Below are 20,323 nucleotides of genomic sequence, written 5' to 3' on the forward strand. Positions count from 1 at the left end.
TGAGAACCTGCTGTAAACACAGGGAGCTCTACTCTGTGATGACCAAATGGGAAGGAAATCCAAGGAAGACGGGATATATGTACACTTATGGCTGGTTCACTTTGCTGTGTACCCGAAACTAGGACAACACTGTAAAGCAACTATACTTCAATAAAAAAAATACATAGGAAAAGACCTTAAAAAATAAATAGTTATTACAGAACAACTTCCAAACGAATAGAAAAGCAGAGATTTAGAATATGCTGATCCCCCAGTGCTGGTCCTTCAACTCCAGCAATCTTCACTCCACACCAATCTGAGTTTGTCTACACTTCAGGCCATTTCCCTGCTCCCTGATTTTTTTAAGGAAAACTTTGGGAAATGAACAAACAGTACAAACGTTCCCTGTGATTTGGGTCTTGGAGGTCTGAGTGCCTGGGGGTTTATGGTTCTCAAGGCCGCCCCCCACCAGGCAAGATGGAAGGACAGACTCCCCTGGGGCTGCTGAACTGGATGACCTCTGGGAGCTCTGTTATTTACAATGGGAGGATTTCGTAGGTGACAGTCAGGAGGTGGGCTCTGTGAGGGGAGGCGGACAGACCTTTCAGCTCCGCTGGTGTGTTAGAGATTGTTGGGGGGCTTCCCTGGTGGCTCAGTGGTAAAGAATCTGCCTGCCAATGCAAAAGACATGAGTTCGATCCTGGAAAGATCCCACCTGCCAGGGAGCAACTAAGCCGGTGGGTCACAACTATTGAGCCTGTGCTCTGGAGCCTGGGAGCCACTTCTACTGAAGTCTGCATGCCCTAAAGCCCATGCCACACAAGAGAAGTGACCACAATGAGAACCCCTCACACTGCAACTAGAGAAAACCCTGCACAGCAACAAAGACCCAGTGCAGCCAAAAATAACTAACTAAATAAATAAATATTAAAAAAAAAAGAAGAGAGAGCTTCAGGGGCTTGGGGAGGGACCTGCCAGCCAGGCAGCGGCAGAAAAAACAAAGAGGAAAGAGCCTGGAGGAGGGAGGCTTGTCTGCTGGGCATGAGCGAAGACCATCCTGAGACAGGACATTTCATGTCCATGCAAGCTAGTGATCTATGGTCGCCTACCCATCGCCACCATCACCTGGGACCCCTCATGGGCAAGACACCTATTGTTCATCTCTCTTTCCCCAGAGCCTGGTGCAGTAACTGCCAACTTGGGCTGATTTTATGAAATTGATAACATCCAACTGGGCTTTACCTTCAAAATATCCACTTTATGACTCCTCATATACAGGAGGGATTCAATGAACGTCCACTGAAGGGACAAGCATGGACACAGTTATAACAGCACTGATGTGCCAGCAACCAAGCTGGGGTTTCTGGTCAACCCAAAACCAGAGGCAAGCGGCCGTGATCCTGGCCAACGAGGAAGCTGAGACAACATACATGGAAGAGCGCAGCCCAGTGGGGATGGTTATTCCATATCCAGTGTGTGCTGCTGATTATGCCCATTATTGTCCACAGCCAACTGCTTCCCAACAGCAGAAGTAGGATTTGAACCCAGGCTGGCCTGGCCTGGCCAAGGAGTGTCCATCCTGGAAATGCAGTAACCAGAAGCCTTTAAAAAGAGGGCTGGGTCAACATGGTCACTACACGGACATGTGAAAACTACAAACAACTTGGCAAGTCCTAGACAATGAGTAACTTCAGGGTAAGAAACAGAATTGGGGTAGCTAGTATAAATTCTGGGGGCAGAGCATTCAGTATTTCATGGAGCATGTGTTTTCCATCACTGACTGTGCCTTTCTCTGCAGAGTGAGAACAAGCAAGGTTTAAATGTCTCTTACCTCTTTGCTCTATCTTTCTCATCTTCATCCATTAGATTGTCTCTGCAGTTTTTCCTGCAAAAAAAAAAAAAAAAAGAACAGATGATGACTGTCTGATTCTCAACCTTTCTCACAGGTCTTTTTGGTTGCCATCATTGTTGTTTTTGTTTAGTCCCTAAGTCGTGTCTGACTTTGCTACCCCATGAAATGTAGACTGCCAGGCTCCTTTGTCCATGGGATTCTCCAGGCAAGAATGCTGGAGTGGGATGCCATTTCCTTTTCCAGGAGATCTTTCCCACCCAAGGATCCATCCTGGGTCTCCTGCACTGGCAGGAGGATTCTTTACTACTAAGCATCATTTTGGGCTGATCTAAACCACATGCTTTAATCCATAGCTTCTCAAACTTTCTGGTTCCAGCAACCACTTGCATGCTCAAAAATGACTGAGGACTCTGAACAGCTCTTGTGTATGTGGGTGAAAACTGAGAAATCTTAAAGATACAAGCATGCTGTCCATTAGGCATCAGAGAGATGTAGCTGACAGATGTTAAGGAGTTTCTGGAAAAGTCCACCATAGGGAATTCCCTGGTGGCCCAGTGATTAAGACTTCACCTTCAATGTGGGGGGCACAGGTTCCATCCCTTGTCAAGGAACTAGATCCCACATGCCTTGCAGCCAAAAAGCCAAAACATAAAACAGAAGCAATATTGTAACAAATTCTATAAAGACTTTAAAAATGGTCCACATCAAAACAAACAAAAATAATAAAAAGAAAAGTCCACTGCATACTCATGTGAGTAAACAGGCAGATGATATGCCAACATTAGGAAAATCGTTTTGACCTCATGGAACCCCCTGGTTCCCTAGATCACACATTGGGAACTGCTTTCTGGGAATAGCTCAAAGCAGTATCTGTTTATTTCAAGCCTTAAACCTGAAAGCTGCCCATGACATTCTAAAGGAGAGCATTTATTTATCTGTTCCTTCAAATATACAAACTCCTCTTAGGCAGCCTGGAGGAATTGGGGCCCCAAATGAGTATAATTGCTGTCCTTTAAAAAATTTTTATTCGAGTATAATTGCTTTACAATGTTTTCTTAGTTTCTGCTGTACAGCAAAGTGAATCAGCCATACATATATATATATCCCCTCCTTTTTGGGATTTATTTCCCAAGTACGTCACTACAGAGCATCGAGTAGAGTTCCCTGTGCTATACAGCAGGTTATCATTTTATACACAGTATCACTAGTGTATATGTATCAATTCCAATCTCTCAATTCATCCAAGCCACCCCCTTCCCGCTTGGTGGCCATATGTTTGACCCTTACGTCTGTGTCTCTATTTCTGCTTTGCAAATAGGTTCATTTGCACCATTTTTCTAAATTCCACATCATATACGTTAATATATGACATTTGTTTTACTCTTTCTGACTTAATTCACTTGGTATGACAATGTGGTGAAAGCATTTCCTTTACGGTCAGAAACAGGACGAGGACGTCCACTCTCGCCACTGTTATTCAACATAGTGTTGGAAGTCCTAGCCATGGCAGAGAAGAAAAAGAAATAAAAAGAATCAAAATTGAAAAAGAAGAAATAAAACTGTCAGTGTTTGTGGATGACATGATACTATACATAGAAAATCCTAAAGATGCCAACATAAAACTTCCGGTGCTAATCAATGGATTTGGTAAAGTTGTAGGATATAGAATTAATACACAGAAATCTCTTACATTCTTATACACTAACAATGAAAGATCAGAAAGAGAAATTAAGGAAATAATTCCATTTACCCACTGCAATAAAAAAAAATAGCTAGGAATAAATCTATCTAAGGAGGCAAAAGACCTGTACTCAGAATACTATCAGATGCTGATGCTGTCTTTTTTTTTCAAAGGCATGTACACTCCCAGACAGTCAAGGCACACAGATGTGAAAAGTAACAATCCAGGAACATTCTCGCAGCCCCAGATCATCTGAGACGGCCTTACTATTTGGGCCTTCACTCTCCCAGGCCACTCACTAGAAGCCTCTCAGGCTCACTGACCACGTGTCCTCTTCTCCACACAAGCCTGTGATCCTTGGAGCCACATTCCTGATTCCCTTTCCTTCACATGCCCCCCAGGGTCCCTTCTATCTCAGGGGCTCCCCCTCCAGCCAGCCCTCCATGCAGAAAGACTATCAGGATGTCTTTAGGCCAGAGTTAGGTGAACTGGAGACAGGCGCATGAGGCAAAGTGTGATGGAGACACAGGCAGGGACCACGTGGAAATGGAGTCACCATGGTCCATGTGGTTCTGGTCTCCAAACAGAGGGTCTGACGTCAGGACTCCAGAATCGACACCTTGAAAATGCACTAATGTTTACTCTTGAAATTCCAAGTTCTAGATCACAATTTTTTAAATGAAAATAACTCATTTCATGAAAAAAACAGTATGGAATTTTTTTAACAATAGTTATCTACATGCTACTTTTTTCCAATCCAGTACCATGTCTGTAAGCTCAGGTCCCTTTATTTTTTTTTATTTTTTATTTTTTTTAATAAATTTATTTATTTTAGTTGGGGGCTAATTACTTTACAATATTGTAATAGTTTTTGCCATACATCGACATGAATCAGCCATGGGTCCACATGTGTTCCGCATCCCGGACCCCCTACCCATTGGAAGATACTTGCTTTACAATGTTGTGTTGGTTTCTGCTGTACAACAATGTGTACATATATATATATGTATATATATCAGCTATGTTGGAAAAAAAAGTGTTAGTTGCTCAGTCGTGTCTCTTTTTGACTCCATCAACTGTAGCCTGCCAGGCTCCTCTCTCCATGGGATTCTCCAGACAAGAATACTGGAGGGGGTTGCCATTCCCCTCTCCAGGGGATCTTCCCAACACAGGGATCAAACCCAGGTCTATATCAGCTATATGTATGCATATGTGCCCTCCTTCTTGACCCTCCCTCTGCTCCCCCACTCTGCCCCAGCCCTGATCCTGCCCCTCTATGTTGTCAGAGCACTGAGCTGGGCTCCCTGTGTTAAACAGTAACTTCCCACTGGCTGTGACAAGAACATTAAAAGAAAGAATGATCGGAGGCCAAGCTCGTTCATGAACATGGCTATGAAAATTCTAAACCAAACATGAGCAAATCCAATAGAACCATATATAAAAATGGTAACCGTACATAACAATTCTTTATGGGAACAGATGAATCTTTGCTCTGAGATAATTTCGTTGTGTGGTTTTCATCTGCTGTGAGCTCAGACACCAATCTGAGTCAAAGGAATTGTGCAGCCACAGCTCAACTGTTTACGCACAAGCCCCGTTCAGCAGGCATATTTTAGTGATAGATTTGTGAGACACGCCATTCGGCAGTTGAGGCTTGTATCATAATTAAAGTGGGCTTAGCACAGCTGCAAACAGGCATCTGCTTAATGTTTCCCATATGGAATCTGTTCAAAGCTTTAAGACATGGAAAATGCGGTCCATTCATTTAATGATGTGCTACCCAGGTCTGCGCTCCAAGGAAAGTGGTGGCTGTCTGTGTGCTGAGGGTGTGAGTTATGATCCAGCCATGGGGAAAGGGTTAAAGGCTTGCCCTTTCCCAACTGCCCCTGGACAGAGCACATTCATAGGAGGACGTGGGCTTCAGTCTGCTTTGCTGAGGACCTGAAATCCTGATTGGACAACTGAGGTTGCTTCGTCATACACAAAACTTCTACAAATGACTAATAGATATTCTGTATCAACTTGGCAGCTCTGATTTCTCTGTGTCCTTAAACACTTCCTGAATCCACAAAGCCCCAATGCTCTACACCCACTTCCTCTTTGTTCCTTTCCTTCCCATTTCCTTGCCTGACAGCTGTCACTTGACCCTTAAGTCAATGGGCTCCACTGCACCTGGGGGAACACAGCACAGCTGAGCCGAGCTCCCTGGAAGAACCTGCCTGATAAACTGTGTGCTGACATCCTGTTCTGTGCTGTCTGCTATGCCTTCCTCATGTCCATCAAGAGAGGAGTGGATAAGGAAGTTGTTGTACATATATACAATGGAATATTACTCAGCCACAAAAAAGAATGAAATAATACCATTTGCAATGACATGGATGGTTCTAAGCAAAGGACCTAAGCGACTTCATACTAAGCGAAGTAAGTCAAAGACAAATATCACATGATATCACTTATATGTGGGATCTCAAATAATGATACAAATTAACTTATTTACAAATCAGACTCACACATTTTGAAAACAAATTTATGGTTACCAAAGGGGAAAGGTGGGGAAGGGAGGGATTAAATTAGGAGGCTGGGATTAACATACACACAACTATATATAAAATAGATAATCAACAAGGACTTTATGTGCAGCACAGGGAACTCTACTCAATATTCTATAATAACCAATATGGGAAAAGAATCTGAAAAAAACTGGATACACGTGTATTTATAACTGATTCACTTTGCTGCACACCTAAAACTAAGACAACACTGTAAATCAACTATACTCCAATAAAAAATTAAATTAAAAATTAAAAAGTAAAGTGCATATTAAAAAATCCAATTGGGGTAAAGTACACATAACATAAAATTGGCCATTTTAAAGTGTACAGTTTATAGGCATTAAATACATTCATACTGTCATACAACTATTATCACCATCCTCCACCAGAGCTCTTTTTATCTTGTAAAACTGAAAATCTGTTCCCATTAAATACTTAATCTCCATTTCCCCTCCCTCAGCCCCTGATAACCACCATTCTACTTTCTGTCTCCAATTTTGACAACTCTAGGGCCTTCATTCCCAGGTGGCTCAGTGGTAAAGAATTCACCTACCAATACAGGAGATGCAAGAGACACGAGTTCGATCCCTGAGTTGGGAAGATTCCCTGGAGGAGGAAATGGCAACCCATTTCAGTATTCTTGCCTGGAGAATTCCATGGACAGAGGAGCCTGGTGGGCTACAGTCCATGGAGTCACAAAAGAGTCGGAAACGACTGAGCAACTAATCACACACACTTCTTTGGGGCCTTCATATAGGTAGAATTATACAGGATTTGTCCTTTGGCAATGGGTTTATTTCACTTAGCATAACACTCTCCAGGTCCATCATGTCTTGGCGTATGTCAGAATCTCCTTCCTTTACAAGACTGAATCATATTCCACTGTAGGCATAGACCACTTTCTGTTTACCCATCCTCTGTCAATGGACACTGGGTTTCTTCCACCTGTTGACTATTGTGAGAAACATGTGGATCCCTCCCCTCTTGTATTTTTGAGTCACTTTTTCACTTCATGATGTGGAGGAGCTAGAGAAGCCCAAAGCACACAGGGAAGAGGGCAAGGGGAAGAAGACAAGTCCCATGAGATCAGGTTAAAGGAACAACAGAGAAGTTAAGGGGTGACAGCTACATTTCTCAACTGTATAAAGAGTTTCCAACTTTGTTCTTCTTTTTCAAGATTCCTAGTTATTTTAGTTCTTTGCGTTTCCATGGAAGTTTCAGAGTCGACACTGTCAATTTCTATAAAAAATGGCTGCTGTGATGCTTATTGGGACGGTGTTGACTCCAAAGATCAATTTGGGAAAAAGTGATCCATAACAATGCTGAGGTTCATATGCGCAGCATCTCTCTGTGCAGAGGCACCGAAGTGTCTTTACCGGAGCACAAAGATGACACCCATGTGCGATCTTCTACGATTCAATAGATACTCCCTGAGAGTCCTGGCTCCCATGGCACTCAGGTGGTGGGGGACAGGCAGGGCGGAGGGGGCAAGCCACAAGCACGTCAAGTAAGTAAACAGAGGGCCTGTTGCTGGTCATTTAAGCCAAGAGGGCAGCGTGATGGGTGGGGTTAGAGAGGGGAGACACCCAGGGAGCGTGGATGGAGCTGGCCTCTGCTCTGAGTGACACACGAAGGCACTGGGGGTTTGGATCAGAGGACTGGCCTATCTACCTACAGCTGTGACTTTTTTTTTAGATTTTTTTTTTTTATGAGGACAAATATTTAAAAAATTTTTTTGTATTGAGGTATAGCCAATTAACAATGTTGTGATAGTTTCAGATGAACAGAGAAGGGACTCAGCCGTATGTATCCATTCTCCCCCGTGTGAAGAGCTGACTCACTGGAAAAGACCCTGATACTGGAGAAGATTGAGGGCAGGAGGAGAAGGAGGTGACAGAGGATGAGATGGATGGATGGCATCACTGACTCAATGGATAAGAGTTTGAGCAAATCCAGGAGATAGTGAAGGACAGGGAAGCCTGGCATGCTGCAGGCCATGAGGTCACCAAGAGTCGGACATGACTGAGAGACTGAACAACGACATTCTCCCCCAAACTCCCCTCCCATCCAGGCTGTGATGAGGACGATTTTTAAAGTCTTTACTGAATTTGTTACACTACTGCTTCTGTTTTATGTTCTGTCTGCAAGGCATGTGAGATCTTGCTCCCCAAGCAGGTATTGAACCCACCCCGCTTACACTGGAAGGCAAAGTCTTAATCACTGGACCACCACGGAAGTCCCCAGCTATGACTCTTAAAGAGGTTAATTATGTTGGCAGGTATGAAAGAGCCAGCCTGGTCCACAGCAGATACTCAACATCTGGTTCCCCACTTGGATGGCAAGGACTCAGTACAAAGCGCCTTTACCCATTACCCAGGCCACAATGCCCAGCCCAGCTCCTTACCCACATCAGGTGCTCAAGACATACATGAGGAATGAAGGAGAGGAGAGCGGGGGAGAGGAAGGGAGGGAGGCACAGGGCGAGGAAAGGAAGGACACAGCCGGGACCAAACTCTGTCTGAATTCTCACAATATTGACTAATACTAACTCCCACAAACCCCTCAGTGATCACGGTTAACCCAGGGTACCAACACTTAGGGTACGTCTGAAGGTACAAGCTATTGACAAAAGAGAAAATTCGCTTTAACCAGCACCTTCAAGAGAAGCCAATGGCTCCCCTATCAACCCTTGACCACCACCAGGTTCTGGAAAACCATCGTCTCATCTCCATCCAGCTCTGTGGGTGGAATGGGCCACAGTCTCCCCTCCTTAAGCAATCAGGAAGGCCAAGCAGCCCAGGGACCCCTGGCTCTGTGGGCAGAGCCTGCCCTGGGCTGTGTATCCTTGAGTTGACCCACTGCCTGCTAAGAATGTGTGGGCCTCTGACCACAGAGTCAGACTGACTTCAATTTTAGTTCAGATTCACTTATTCCATGATCTTCAGCAAATCTCTGCAACTTCATGAGCCTGTTTCCCTCATTCTAGTGGGAGGCCACCAGGTAGCAAACGTGTGGCGTAAAGGAGAGATGCAAGTGAACAAGGAGGGCCAGTGTGTTCCCCACAGCACCAAAGCATCAGGCGAGTCCTGTTCACCCACAACTGCCCCAGATGATCACCCTGACTTCTGTATTCCCGCTGTGGTCCTGAGCCCCCCTCCAGCTCATCTTTCTCCTTGTCTGCCTTAATGAACACACTCTGCCCAATGAGAAGACCACCATAGAGTGAAGGGGGTCACATTGACCTCAGGTTTCAGAGGGGGCGCTCCTGATCAGGGAAGGAAGTGCTGTATGGGGGGAAGGAAGCTTTTCCAGCCAGAGAACCAGACACGAGCTCCCACCCTACCCGCCTCCAGAGACCACCTATGGCTGCCAGCAAGCAGGGCTGTGGAGTCCCTGACTCATTTGTCCCTGGTAACAAAGAGAACATCACAGATTTTAGCTACAATTAAACACAATATCATTCAAGACAATGAGTTAGAAGGCCAGCAGTAGAAACTAGTACTTAAGCCTGTCACAGGTCTTTGGGCAGAGTGGGGTTACTGTGCCTGCCTACTGCTGCTGCTGCTGCTAAGTCGCGTCAGTCGTGTCCGACTCTGTGCGACCCCATAGACAGCAGCCCACCAGGCTGCTCTGTCCCTGGGATTTTCCTGGCAAGAATACTGGAGTGGGTTGCCATTTCCTTCTCCAGTGCATGAAAGTGAAAAGTGAAAGTGAAGTCACTCAGTCATCTCTGACTCCTCGCGACCCCATTGACTGTAGCCTACCAGGCTCCTCCATCCATAGGATTTTCCAGGCAAGAGTACTGGAGTGGGTTGCCATTGCCTTCTCTGTGCCTGCCTACTAGTCGGTGTCAAAACCTCTCTGTGTGTATTCATGGAAGACAGACAGACAGACAGATACACAGGGGTGCTGCCTGAAGCATCCAGTGGCAGTTCAACAGAACCTTCGGTCCTTCTGAGGAAGAGAGGCAGAGGGAAGAGAGAGTGAAAGAAACACAGGAGGACATGACCGAGGACGCCCTCGATGAATATCTAGTGGCCTTCACTGAACAGAGCACCACAAATGAGGTCTGCAGAGGGCACCGCCATTACCTTGGTGAAATCTCTGCCTCCCGAGGGTTCATTCTCACAGACACCTACTACACCGTGGATCACAACTCTGGCCTTTGAACAGGGACTGGCTAGTGGTAGCGCTACCGTTTTCTCATGCCCCACGGTGTGTCAGCGGGGAGGTGGGATTAATGTACCACACAGAGGACAGGCCCCCCCCTGGGGACTGCCAGCTCACTCCTGGGGCTCCAGAGAAGGCTGTGAACATCCTACACGGTAAGGTATGTCATTCCCTGGAAGCAAGGGTTTTCTGCAAAGAGCCACCTGCTAAGTATTTTAGATGTCAGGCTTCCCTGATGGCTCAGATGGTAAAGAATCTGCCTGCTATGTGGGGGACCTGGGTTCAGTCCCTGGGTCAGGAAGATCCCCTGGAGAAGGGAATGGCGACCCACTCCAGTATTCTTGCCTGGAGAATTCCATGGACAGAGGAGGCTGGCGGGCTACAGTCCATGGGGTCGCAAAGAGTTGGACACGACTTGAGTGACTAACACTTTGACTTTTCATCCAATCTCTGCTGTATCTTAGTGTGAAAGTGCAAAGCTGTGCCAGTGGGCAGGTGCAGCTGTGTCCCAATAAAACTGTTTGTAACAACAAGCTGGGGTTGAGACAGAATTCCTAGAATCAGTGCTCAGACTTTCTCTTCTGCATCTTTTTAATTCTGAACTCTTCGTACAGCCAGCCTGGAGAGGCTCAGTGGGTCATTCTGCATCACAGTGAATTCCCCCTGAAATGGCTACCCTAGGCCTGTTGCATTGCAAGGCCTATGTTTTTTTAAAACTAAAATCATGATGTTTTCAAATTGTTGGAGAAATGGTTTGAATTACAGGCCCCAAGGTAGCTGGAAAATCTGAATATTCCTCCTCACTATATCTACCAAACCCGGTGCCTTTCAGTTATTAAAAATAAAAAACACTGCAGATTCACTTTGTTATACAACAGAAACTAATACAACACTGGAAAGCAATAATACTCCAATAATAAAATTTATTTAAAAAAGAAAAACTACTGCAAACAAGAGCACGTGGAAACCCCAAAATATCTCCCCGGTTGGCTGGGGCTTATTTATTGTCAAGAGCATGTGTGCCTTCTGCCCTCCCAGCCAGTGTCTGGCAAGAGGACCTTGTGTCGTCTTAGATTAACATCTGCATCTTCCATGTGGGAGCTCAGCAATGATTTTTCCTCATTATATTTAAGAAATAAAAAGGCCCTGAAAAACAGTCGCTGATGAGCTGCGGTGCGGACTTGTCTTCCTTTGTCCTTTGGCGGAGGCTAGGAAATCATTTCTACATTTTAATTCTTCCTCTCCAGGGCATGTTGTTTTGGTTGCAATGATTCATTCACTGGAGGAAAAAATAGTTCTTTTAAAGGAAATGGATGGTGCCAACGTAGAGCCACCCACTCTTGCAACTCCAACTCTTGTCGAGTGGGGCCATGTTCAGCACCATCGCTCACACTGTGTGACTTGGGAAAGCTGAGGAGGATGGGTCTACCCTTCAACAAAGCTCTCCCCACCCCTCCTGGCCAGCTGGCCGGTGCCTCACAGAGCTGGACTCCTAGGAAAAACCAAGGACAGCCCCCCACTCAGTGAGGTCCCATGACCCTATGAGGATGACTCCCCAAGCCTCTCTAAGGTCAAGGCTGAGGATTTATCTGCCTATTAAGATCACGATGCTTCCCTTCATGTTTTCCTTTTTCTAAGGGTCTGATGATTCATTATTCAGGGCAACAGTGACATAAACAATGAAGGAATGGAAGGAGAAAGTTAGAAACTTTGTCATTAAGCAAATGTGCAATGACATCGTTCAGTTAGCAAAGACTTTCCAAAAGAGAAATCACTGCTAAACCTGGATCAAAGGGTCATCCTAACATGACATTTGATTCTTACAACCTTTGAGACTTATGTTCTCATCACTGACGATTCCTTTTAGGAGCTCCTTTCTAAAGAGTTCAGACTGCACAGTGCAAACCAGACTTCACGAGAGAATCTGATGGGTAACAGTGTGTGGTCAGGACATGGACAGCAGATGCCTATAAAAATCACCAAGAGGGGAAAGGGGATTTGTGAGTCATGCTCGGAACTGAGTCAGTGAAAGCCTCTGTTGGGAGCTGCCACAGACAAATGGAAATGAATCCACAAAACACTGCTGTAGCCCGGCACCCCCGTCCACCAAACAGTTGGTCCTGCTCACTCCTTCGCGCCTGGAAGCGCTCATCCTAACAGGCTCAAGTTTGCCAAGAGAGCACAAGAAAAAGATGTCCTGAAATGAGAAGTCAGATTTGCTTTGAACACCCAGGCTGTGGAGTTTGTGGTTTGATATCAGGGCTTCAAATAAATAATGTTTAATAAAGGTATAGGATGCTTCTGTAACTGTTGCTGCTGTTCAGTTGCTCAGTCCTGTCTGACTCTTTGCGACCGTATGGACTGCAGCACGCCAGGCTTCCTTGTCCTTCACTATCTCCTGGAGCTTGCTCAAACTCATGTCCACTGAGTCGGTGATGCCATCCAACCATCTCATCCTCTGTCGTCCCCTTCTCTTCCTGCCCTCAAACTTTCCCAGTATCAGGGTCTTTTCCAATGAGTCAGCTCTTCACATCAGGTGGCCAAAGTATTGGAGTCTCAGCATCAGCCCTTCCAATGAGTCAGGAAAAATTAGTTTGGAGCTAACGAGATCTAGGTCTGTGTGTCCTCTGGCCTCTCTCCTTCACTCAGCACCGTGGTCCAGACGGAACCTGGGAGCGATGACCTCGTCTGTAAATGGGGGATGAGCCCTCACTGTCCTCCTAAGAACACATCAGGACAGCTCATCTGCACTCAGCAGAGGGCGGGCTGAGTGAGAGAGGTGAACTGCCCCCTTTCTAAGGCACAGTGAATCATAGTGGCCTTGGGATGAGGCCAGCATCTTTAGAGATGCAGGTAACTTTACCGGCTGCCGCACACCTGGTTGGCACCAACTAGCCTTATTGTGCATCATCTTCCCTTCTCTCCCATCATTGCAATTACTTCTTTTCTTTACAGTTTAAACAGAGAGCACTGCCCTCCCGGCAAAGGCAGGGTGCTCCAGCCCCACTACCTCTGCTCCGAGCCTAGGGGCCCCGCAGAACACTCCCCTGACGCTCCCAACTGTACTGTGACTTTCTGTGTTCATTTCACAGGTAACCCGTGAAGTTAGATCATCCCACGCTCCTTTTATCAGTTCCCAATGTACAACTCAGCCGAGCCCAGTTCCCCGCGGGAAGCAGGTGCTGCCTGGGGTGGGGTTTTCCCCTAGGAAGGGGGAAGGAAGGCCCATCCACACCACCTGGACACCCCTCCCCACCTGATGTGAGAGTCTGGGGTGATCTGGAGCTCATGGTTAGGAAACTGGTCATGGTGACTGATACCCAGACCTGTCTGTACTGAAAAAAAAAAACAACAGGTGGATGCCTTGACCTTGGCGGTGTGTCTGCTGTGGGTCACGCTGCTCTTGACATGTCCCCAGGGCCCTTGTCTCACTCAGCAGGGAGTGATGAGTGCCTCTGATGAGGGAGGCAGCACCACCCTCTAGTGAACAGCTGGGCTCGTGAGATGAAGGATCCATCACAGGAAGGCCCTGTGGCCACGGTCATGTTTTAGAATGCTTCACAGGCTTTGATTAGAGGACAGTTTACAACAGGAACAGTGTTGTCCCCTCTTGTGCTGGATGCTGCCCTCCAAATGTCCCCACAGTAAAGGACAGCAATGGTCTGAGCCCCTGGGAGTCCCTGGGGTTCCCCAGCAACATTGTGTACCCTGTCTCTCCAACTCTAGCCACCGCTGTGAAATCTACACCAGGGTTTGCAGGACAGGTGGGTCGCAGGTAGCCCCTAAATGTCCCAGAAGCTGGCATTTCTCCTTAACACTCGCAGATCCTTTGTACAAAGTCTAAAGAAAGGACTGCCCTCTGGACATGAAGGGAAGATGAGATCCAGAACAGATGCAAACAGTACACCAAGCGGGAAACCCTCAGCAAACCACCTCTCCTCCCTTACCCTAGAGAGGGGACTTGAAGAGTCTCTGCTGGGAAGACCCTGCCGTGGGCAGAAGGACAACCACAGGCTGAGATCCAGTCCTGTTCACCAAGCAAGCAGAGCATTGGCAGGTCCAGAAATGTCTGGTTTCCACACGTTTAACGGTCAACCCGGCAGGATTGGAAAGGTCCAGTTTTATACCTTTGGCTATTCACGGTGTAAGTTAATGGTAAGTTAGAGGACCTCCGTCCTTACTCATATTCATCCCTGGACAGCAATCTCCGGACGGGACACCAAGCAATGCACAATTCGCCCACTGGCCCAACACCCCTCCTGCCTGAGCTCTGAAGCCCAAAGTGGAGGCTTCAGGGTGTCAGGGTGAAGGCAAGACATGACCCCTCCTCAGGACACTCAGCCAGGGCTCTGGGATGAGAAAGCATAGGCCCAGATCGTCTTTTGGGAGGCATATTAAAAGATACTTGCTCCTTGGAAAAAAAGCTATGACAAACCTGGACAGCATATTAAAAAGCAGAGACATCACTTTGCTGACAAAGGGCCATCTAGTCAAAGCTATGGTTTTTCCAATAGTCATGTACAGATGTGAGAGTTGGACCATAAAGAAGGCTGAGCACCAAAGAATTGATGCTTTCGAAGTGTGGTGCCAGAGAAGACTCTTGAGAGTACAGATGTGAGAGTTGGACCATAAAGAAGGCTGAGCACCAAAGAATTGATGCTTTCGAAGTGTGGTGCCAGAGAAGACTCTTGAGAGTCTCTTGGACGGCAAGGAGATCAAATCAGTCAATCCTAAAGTCAAACCAGTCAATCCTGAATATTCATTGGAAGGACTGATGCTGAAGCTGAAGCTCCAATACTTCGGCCACCTAATGTGAAGAGCTGACTCATTGGAGTAGACCCTGGTGCTGGGAAAGGTTGAAGGCAAAAGGAAAAGGGGGTGACAGAGGATGAGATGGTTGGATGGCATCATCAACACAAGGGACATGAATCTGAGCAAACTCCAGGAGTGAAGGACAGGGAAGCCTGAAGTGCTACAGTTCATGGGGTTGCAAAGAGTTGGACATGACTGAACAAGAAGTGCTAGGTACCTGATACACGAATTAGTGACACAAACACAGGTAAAGCTAAGCTTCTGGTTTTCCCATGTCCACTTATTCGATCATGACTATTTCATTCTACATTTCTTCCCTGGATAACCCTAAGAGATACCATCCTGTGCCCACAAGCAGCAATGCAGTGACATGCAGCTAAGAATAAAATTGTGATAGGCCATCATTAAAAAGTCTACAAGTAACAAATGCTGGAGAGGGTGCTGAGAAAAGGGAACCCTCCTACACTGTTGGTGGGAATGTAAATTCATGCAGCCACTATGGAAAACAGTATGGAGGTTCCTGAAAATACTAAAAACAGAGCTACCATATGATCCAGCAATCTCACTCCTAGGTATATATCCAGAGAAAATGATAATTCGAGAAGATACATGCCTCCTTATGTTCACTGCGCACTATTTACAGTAGCCAAAACATGGAAACAACCTAAATGTCCATTAACAGATGAATGGATAAAGAAGATGTGATATAGACATATATATATATATATATATATATATATAAACACAATGGAATATGACTCAGTCATCAAGAAGAATGAAATAATGCCATTTTCAGCAACATGGATGGACCTAGAAATTAACATGCTAAGTGAAGTCAGAAAGAGAAAGACAAGTATCATGATATCACCTACATGCAGAATCTAAAATACGGCAGAGGTGAACTTATCTACAAAACAGAAACAGGGTCAGACATAGAGAAGAGACTTGTGGTTGCCAGAGGGGAGAGGAATGAGGGAGGGGTGGACCGGGAGGTTGGGATTAGCAGACACAAACTATGACATACAGAACAAGATCCTTCTGTACAGCACAGAGAACTCTATTCAATGTCCTGTGATAAACCATAATGGAAAATATGAACAAGAATGTCTATATATGTAAAACTGAATCACTTCACTGTACAGCAGAAGTTAAACACATCATAAATCAACTACACTGCAATAAAATAAAAAGTGAAAGTTTTAGTTGCTCAGTCATGTCGAACTCTTTGCAACCCCATGGACTGTAGCCTGGCAGGCTTCTCTGTCCACGGGATTCTCCAGAGCTGGGCAGCCCTGTGTTCGGGTGCTGTCCCCAGGTCACCTCAGGCCTCGGGTCCTAACTCTTTAGACTAGCGGAAAACGGGACAACCAGATTAAATCACGTTCCTCCGAAGATTGCCATCTGTACGACTCAGAAAGCTCCTTGCTCCGCCTGGCCCCTCTGGACAGTGCTAAACAGGCTTAGCCTGCTGTAGGCAAACAGGAAAAGTAGGTCAGCTCAGCAACATGGTTCTTCCCCAGTGAAGAACCAGTGACACGAAGGCAGGGTCTCCCCCGCTCTCCTCCGCCCAGGTTATCCCCTCCCAGGTCCTTGGAGGCTCTGGGTACCGCCTAGTGGGCTCAGACAGCCTTTGGGGACAGACAGAGACCCAGGGAGTGAGGAAAACTCAAAGAAAGTGTAGAGAAAAAGGTTCTTGGGAAAAAAAACTGCAGGAAGAGAACAGTGTACACACTGACTTCCCTGCCTTCAAAGACAAAACTGTGGTGGAATAAGCTTACTTCTCTCACAGCTCTGAAGCCCGAGTGGAGGCTTCAGGGGGTCAGGGAGAAGGCAAGACATGACCTCCCCTCAGGACACTCAGCTGGGTCTCAGGAGTGAGAGAGCAGTCCCAGAACATCTTTTGGAGGCATCGTGCTGGGTACATGGTACCTGAGTTAGTGATGGAAACTTCAGGTGAAGCACAAACCACTCACTTCTAAAGGAAATCAACCCTGACTATTCACTGGTAGGACTGATGCTGAAGCTCCAATGCTTTGGCCACCTGATGCAAAGAGCTGACTCATTGGAAAAGACCCTGATGCTGGGGAAGATTGAGGGCAGGAGGAGAAGGGGACAACAGAGGATAAGATGGTTGGATGACATCATCAACTCCATGGTCATGAGTTTTAGCAAGCTCTAGGAGATGGTGAAGGACAGGGGAGCCTGGTGTGCTGCAGTCCACAGGGTCACAAAGAGTTGGACACAATTGAGCGACTGAACAACAACAAAAGCTCCACTTCTCATTTTCCACGTCAGCTTAATCGATCATGACTGCCTCATTCTATGCTTTTCCCCCGGATGGCCCTAACAGACATCACCCTGCACTCTGACAAAGTGTGCCCTCTTGGCAATTCACATGAACGCCGCAAGTCATCCATGGAGCAGGCTCCCCCACCCTTCACTACTGGTAATCACTGGGCACTCGCTAGGGGTAAGGATGGGCTTGAGTCAGCGGTGTCGAGACCAGCAGGCCTGAATCCCAGGCAGGAGGGCAGGCCCTGCAGTGTCCCTACGATGCCTGTGTTCAGTGGGGCTGCAGCTGCACAGATGGAAAGGCCACCCCTTCGGCCTCTCGGGCTCAGCAGTTGGACGAAGCATCCGACAATGTGAGGGAGGCACCCCCGAGGCCTGGGTGATCTAACCTACTTCCAGAACCTGGTGTCTGAAGTCTCAGCGCAAACCTGGAGGCTGATGCTGGGGTCCCTGGGCAGGGGGCCAGATCCTGCTCCCCAGGGATCCCAGGAAGGACAGGGTCTCTAGCTCACCCCCAGAAAAAGCTCACTGGTGCCCCTGGAACAGGAGCAGACCCAAGTCAGCCTGGGGCACCATGGAAGTTTCCCAGCAGAGCAGTGGCCTTGTGGCCCGTGCTGACCACGTCTGTAAATGCAGATATGTAAGATGTTGGACATTGTATGGCAAAAACTATTACAATATTGTAAAGTAATTAGCCCCCAAGTAAAATAAATAAATTTATAAAAAAAAAAATAAATAAATAAAATAAAATCAAAAAAAAAAAAAAAAAAAAAAAAAAAGATGTTGGACATTGTTTCCTCCATGTTTCATTTCTGTAACAGGGGCATCAGAAGGTTTTGTCAAGAATATTTTGAGATATGTTCATATCTAAAAACCCATGACTTCGGGAATATTCACCCAGACTCTTTTAGCCATGACCTTCTCTGAAAAGTTTTCTTGAGAACAGTGAGGCAGAGGCCAGAGCATCACTGGGCCTTGACACAGTCCGTCCTCCTCCTCCCAAACCTCAAGTCTTTGTTCACACGCTTGTTCAGCACATATGCTGTGCCCTGGCCCCCCTTTCCCACCTCACAACCGACAGTGAAGATCTAATGAATTCAGAATGTGACTCGGTGGTTTAACTTGCTGAGTGACCTCAGGCAAGTTACTGAGCCTCTCTCTTCACAGGGCAGCTGAGATTTAAGGACATAACACCTGTCAAACACCTAGATGGGGAGCTGCGGAGTAAAAGGGCATGGCAGGTTAGCTCAGATGGTTGGGATTATTAGAGCAATCCAGGAAGCCTTCAAAAGGTGCTGGCCCTCATCTCAGTAACAGATGCTAACCATGGATGTCAATTAGCTTCATTTTCAAATTCCAAACATATTTACCAGCTCCCAGGGAACCTGCAAGGCAAGCCCTTTCAAACATCCCTTGCAATCCAAAAGGTTCCCATACAGGGATATCAGCTTGCATAACAGTATCTTCCCCAAAGAGCAGGTGATAAACAACATTTCTGTGAACTGAATCATACTTTATGTGTGTGAGTGGCTCTCGGCCCACTAGCTTGAGGAGCACAAGTCCCACCTTTTCTTCCAGACCCTTCTGCAAAGCAAAGCTCATCACCACCCCTTAGTCTCTTTAACAGACTATCACACACCTGGTTTCCATGAGGCCACAGCTAACAACTTCTAAACTTTGAAATCCTGGGTAAAATGGGAGATAGTTTGGATACTTTTAAAAATTTTTAAATAATTTATTTTATATGTTTAGCCAAATTTAGCAAAGGGGAGAGTGAAATGTTCTTCACATCAGTTGACCCTGTTAGTCCAAACTACTCTTCAATGCATTTATTAATCAATGCAGCTTTATCTCAAAGCATGTTCAAATTACTTGATTACTTAACTAAGCAATTCAGTATATTTACTGGTGTTATATTCTTTTTTCTGTAAAGGCACTGTTTTTTTAAATTTTTATTTTATATTGAAGTATGGTTGATTTATGATGTAGTATTAGTCTCAGGTGTATGGCAAAGTGATTCAGTTATACATATACTTATATATGTATAAACTTTTTCAAATTCTTTTTCCATGCTGCTGCTATATGCTTATCTTTACCTGAGTCATGTAGTCTTCAGTCCTTAGAATATGCTAAATTCTTGAGTCCATGAAAAAAACTATTAAATTCTTTAGAACAGAACAAAATCATTATTCCAAGGCCACACTCAGATTTGGGAATGTTATAAACAGAAATACGTTTCATTTTCACAAGCCTGTTGGAGAGAAAAGGAAACCAACCAACAAATGAAACAAAAGGAGATGGTCTAGTTTACATGAAAATATTAAAAAGCTATCTCATTGTTTTCAGAGGGAGAAGCAATGCATATTTATAGTAATCTCTTCCTGCTTTCTTTCAGAATGAAAAAGTCAGGATCTTAGGCCATTTTTCATTAGGTAAAATCAAGTTCATTATCGAAAAGGGGATGGCAGAGGATGAGATGGTTAGATAGCATCACTGACTCAATGCACATGAATTTGAGAAAACTCCGAGGAAGACCTGGGTTCAATTTCTGGGTTGGGAAGATCCCCTGGAGAAAGGGATCCCCACTCCAGTATTCTTGCTGGAAGAATTCCATGGACAGAGGAGCCTGGCAGGCTACAGTCCATGGGATCGCAGAGTTGGACACGACTGAGTGACTAACACTTATTCTTTCCAGGAGATAGAGGAAGAGAGAGGAGCCTGGTGTACTGCGGTCCATGGGGTCCCAAAGAGTCGGGCACAACTGAGTGACTGAATAACAAATATAAGTATTAATTATATACAACTATAAAAAATAAATCTGAGCTGTTTCTACTAGAAATATTGTCTCTTTTTTACCTATACTCACTGAATTACTCAGAGTTTTTTCCTCCTTCACATGATTTCAACTGTTTACTCTGCTGTGTTCCAGAGGAGAAGTCAAGTTCATGTCTATGTCAGAATGACAGGCCAGCTCACACTGAGTAG

At 45.8% G+C, this 20,323-nt stretch overlaps 1 protein-coding gene across 5 annotated transcripts in view; it reads right to left on the reverse strand.

The window, feature by feature from the left end:
• Positions 1–20,323, reverse strand: part of NPAS2 (neuronal PAS domain protein 2) — a 195,786-nt gene that overhangs the window by 118,990 nt on the left and 56,473 nt on the right. For all 5 annotated transcript variants that reach the window (XM_081591527.1, XM_081591529.1, XM_081591526.1 and 2 more), the window contains one exon: positions 1,811–1,864. In XM_081591527.1, the coding sequence (XP_081447653.1) occupies positions 1,811–1,842 (32 nt within the window). In that variant the 5' untranslated portion in view covers positions 1,843–1,864. The remainder of the gene's footprint in view (positions 1–1,810; positions 1,865–20,323) is intronic.

Source organism: Giraffa tippelskirchi, chromosome 4 (genome assembly GCF_054371585.1).
Source record: "Giraffa tippelskirchi isolate mGirTip1 chromosome 4, T2T-mGirTip1v1.2.pri, whole genome shotgun sequence".
Classification (NCBI taxonomy): Eukaryota; Metazoa; Chordata; class Mammalia; order Artiodactyla; family Giraffidae; genus Giraffa; species Giraffa tippelskirchi.